This window comes from Austrofundulus limnaeus, unplaced genomic scaffold (genome assembly GCF_001266775.1).
Source record: "Austrofundulus limnaeus strain Quisiro unplaced genomic scaffold, Austrofundulus_limnaeus-1.0 Scaffold298, whole genome shotgun sequence".
Classification (NCBI taxonomy): domain Eukaryota; kingdom Metazoa; phylum Chordata; class Actinopteri; order Cyprinodontiformes; family Rivulidae; genus Austrofundulus; species Austrofundulus limnaeus.
In genome coordinates this window covers 655,261-658,919 of record NW_013952700.1, presented here as the reverse complement: position 1 = coordinate 658,919, position 3,659 = coordinate 655,261, and the positions used below count along the sequence as shown (strand labels likewise).

General features: G+C 39.9%; 1 protein-coding gene across 1 annotated transcript in view; it reads right to left on the bottom strand.

Annotated features, from left to right (window-relative positions):
- aldh1l1 (aldehyde dehydrogenase 1 family, member L1) overlaps nucleotides 1–3,659 on the bottom strand; it is a 35,989-nt gene that overhangs the window by 27,729 nt on the left and 4,601 nt on the right. Inside the window, exons 3-4 of the mRNA XM_014021592.1 lie at nucleotides 944–1,178; nucleotides 686–851 (exon numbers count right to left, since the gene is read on the bottom strand). Of these exons, the coding sequence (XP_013877046.1) occupies nucleotides 686–851; nucleotides 944–1,178 (401 nt within the window). The remainder of the gene's footprint in view (nucleotides 1–685; nucleotides 852–943; nucleotides 1,179–3,659) is intronic.

Here is a 3,659-nt window from a genome sequence, read left to right as displayed (position 1 = left end):
AAACCTGATGATAAAGTTGAATAAAAATCTAAGTCTGATTCTGAAGGTAAATTAAATCTCTGACAGTGATCATTACACAGTGTGGCTCTAATTCTTCACTTCACCATCTGTGTCGCAGTTTCCTGTCTCCAAAATGAGCGTACACATGGGTCAGAGCTGTTTAGTTTTATAAATCACAACCTTTGCGTGAAAAGCTGTGTAAAAAAGTTTCTGGGCTCGTTTTGTGCGTACGCAAGTTTTATAAATCTGACCCCCGAGCCTCAAAAAGTCAGACCTTTATGTTAGGGATGCACCAATATTTATATCCCATATAATTATTGGTGTTGTGGCTGATAACTGATATTTACCCATGTTACACAAACACACATTATTTACATACATATACGCACAAACACATTGTGTCTTTGTCAATCCTGTAAAAACACACCAGACCTCTGACATCTCTCTACTTCAGTTATTCCTGGCTGCAGCATCATTATCAAACAGATACATGTCCCCTCACAAAACAGAAACACAAATTTGTGACACAAAAAAAGTGTTAAATCAATATCAGACATTAATATTGGCCAGTTTTACTAATCGGACAAGTATTGATGTTAATGTATCGTGCATCACTACATTTAGTATAATACTAATAGTTTCAGTGCAGAGATGAGTTGTGTCACACAGTTGTTAACACACTCACCATGCCCTTGACTCCCTCTGGGAAGAGAAATCTCTTGTAGATGGTGTTGACGGTGTCGTTTGGATCGACGTCACACTCTCTCTGCAGCAGGATGGGTCCTGTGTCCAGCCCGTCATCAGCCCAGAACACTGTGAAACCCCCCTTTTTGTCCCCGTGGATCAGGGTCCTGGAAGGTTCAGTTCAGCAGGTGAGAGTCTGACCAGGTCCCAGCAGCAGGTGAGTCTGAAGCACAGCCCTGAAGGTGGTGGACTCACTCACCAGTTGATGGCGGAGGCCCCTCGGTGGCGCGGCAGCAGGGAGGGGTGGTAGATGATGGAGCCGTGTTTGGGGTGATCGATGACCTCCATGGGGATGAACTGGGAGCAGAAGGGCAGAACATTGAGCTCTGCTCCGGTAGCTTTGTACTGATCCACCACTTCTGGGATGGCCTGGCCCTTCACTCTCCAGCGGGGGAACTTGAAGACCGGGACCCCGTCCTTCTCTGCCTCTGAGGCTGCAGAGAGGAGAGAAACAATTTGTGACATGTAGGGGTCACCTCGAGTGAGAAAACAAGATTTTATGCCTCTAAAATAGGCCTCGGACAGGCCTGGGAAGAAGACAGGAACTCTGTTCCACTCCGAACTTTATTCAGGCCATGACAGGTCATTCTAACCGTGGAAGAGAACCTCTCTTCCTCTTAATCTGATAATGGACAGAATAATCTCCATTGTTCGTGATTCATTTGTCATTTAACCAAAAATGTTTATGCGTTTGTTAAATCAAAGATAATGCCTGTCACATGAAAAAAGTAGAACAACTTCTTTTCTCTTATCGTGCCTTAAAGGTTTATAATGGTACTAAAGAATCACAGAGAATGTGATTACAATGTTTTTATTGTGTTTTTATGCAAATCAGTGTTTTTATTTTTACTGTAAACACAGTAATATAATTGTGGATTTTTCTTGAGAAAATATTTCCTTTATCTAAACTAATGAATGGTTTAGAGTTGAATATGAACAGAAATGTTACATGTCTGAAGTAATCATCATAAAATGTTTTTCAGTGATTTCATTTAGAGTCCCATCAGAGGATAAGTTAGTAGGTTATCATGATATTTGTTTATTCAACCATACAACGCTAACCTTGGCTGGCACCTGGCACAAGTCTTAACTGTTCTTTCTTCTGACTCATCCTTGCGCCAAGAGGCAGGACCAAAGTGGTCCGTTCTCATACTAACACCGGACGGCTTTGAGCAGTTGACACTGACTTCCTGACTCAACAAGGAAGAAGCTGTTTCTCCTCTTCGGAGGATTTCAGCTTAGGAGCTGTTAACCCCAACTCACGAGCCAACGAGGGGGGTTACCGCTAGGAACTCGACAACGCCTGTCGAATTCCCCCGAGGTTTCAAACCTCCAAGCAGTTATTGATTTTTCCCTTCCTTTGTGGAAGTGATTTTATTTTGAAGGAGAAACCGGATTAGCTCTCTTTTCCGTCTCGGAATTGACGCAGACCCAGAAGGTTACCAGAGAAATAACGTGTTTTACCGATGAAGGTGAGCGGACCTACCGAGTCTTCTTGACCAATCAGAGGTGGACCAGTCTTACTACTGGAAGGTGCCTGAGAAGTCATCAAAGGTAAAGAGGCTGAGAGTTTATGGTGAACCGGAGTCCGGCCGAAGCTGAGTTGAGAAGGGGGTGCATATTCGGTTGGCTCTCACACTTGGTAAAAGTAAACAGTAGAAATACAAATCTTACTTTTTCCTTCTTTTGCTTAAACTATTTTGCCTTGCCAGAATCTAAGTTAATGTGCCAGTAAAAGTTTGGTTTATTCAACACCAGAACTGACGTTTTGCTGTTCTATCATAAGTAATTTGAATTGATATTGATTGAATTCGGATGCAGATTTACTGTATATCTTATTAATTCTGAAACTTGTTATATGAAGCTGATTACCCACAATTAAGTTGTTAACTTAATTGTTAAAAAAAAGCCGCTGATGATGAAGAAGCTAAGATGCTAATATTCACATATTCAGTTCTGCTCTCTACTGAAGTGGCACAAAAAAGTTGTTAACTCATGATTTGTTTTAATTTATGTAAATAAACAATCACATATTGTTTATGGGTCAAATTGAACTCATCTGAGATGTTCCACTTATTGTGTGTCTGATTCACTTTGCACAGTCAAGATATTGATGAAAAATAAGAAGAATCCTTGGTAAATAATTTCCTCACAACCTTGTTATGAGAGGTGTGGAAAACCTTATATTTCTATAAGCCTATCATCCTACACATAAAAACACAGACCAAAGCTGCAGGATGTAAAATACTGACTCAGTTTAAAAACTGCTTTACTCTGAGGGCAAATAAATAGATAAAATGATGTCACTCATGTTGCAGGAGTTATTATAAACACATTCTAAAGGAAACTCTGCTTCTCAAAGCTTCTGATCAACAGAGACAGATTTTACTGTTCATTTCAATAAAAACATGGTTTAAGTAAAGACTAAGTCTGTTTTATGAACATTATGAAAAATATATGGTAATTCTGTGCTCAATAAAAAATATTCAAGTAGTTTAACAAATGTTCTAACTTTAGTTTTTCCAGAAGACAGTCCAGTAATTCTGCTTCCAGGACCTGTTTTAAACAGAAAGGATGAGCTCATCTGCTCCTGCATGGATCTGATTGATTAGTTATTAGACACAAGGAGAATTTGATCAAGCAAATGGACTTTGTCTGTTCTCCCAGTTTGTCTTCATCTTCCACACAGTTTTTATAGAAGTTAAACTATGAATTGTTTTCAAAAGGAAAAAAATTGTATAGGTCCTCTGGACGGGTTCTTCTTTAATGAAACGTTTCGTCTCTCTTCCAAGAGACTTCTTCAGTCTGAGAGTTTCAGGCAAAATTCAGGCTTTTTTAATATGCTGTTAAGTGCCAGGAGGACTGCGACCAGTTATACATCGGGGAAACAAAGCAGCCACTGTTCAAAAGAATGT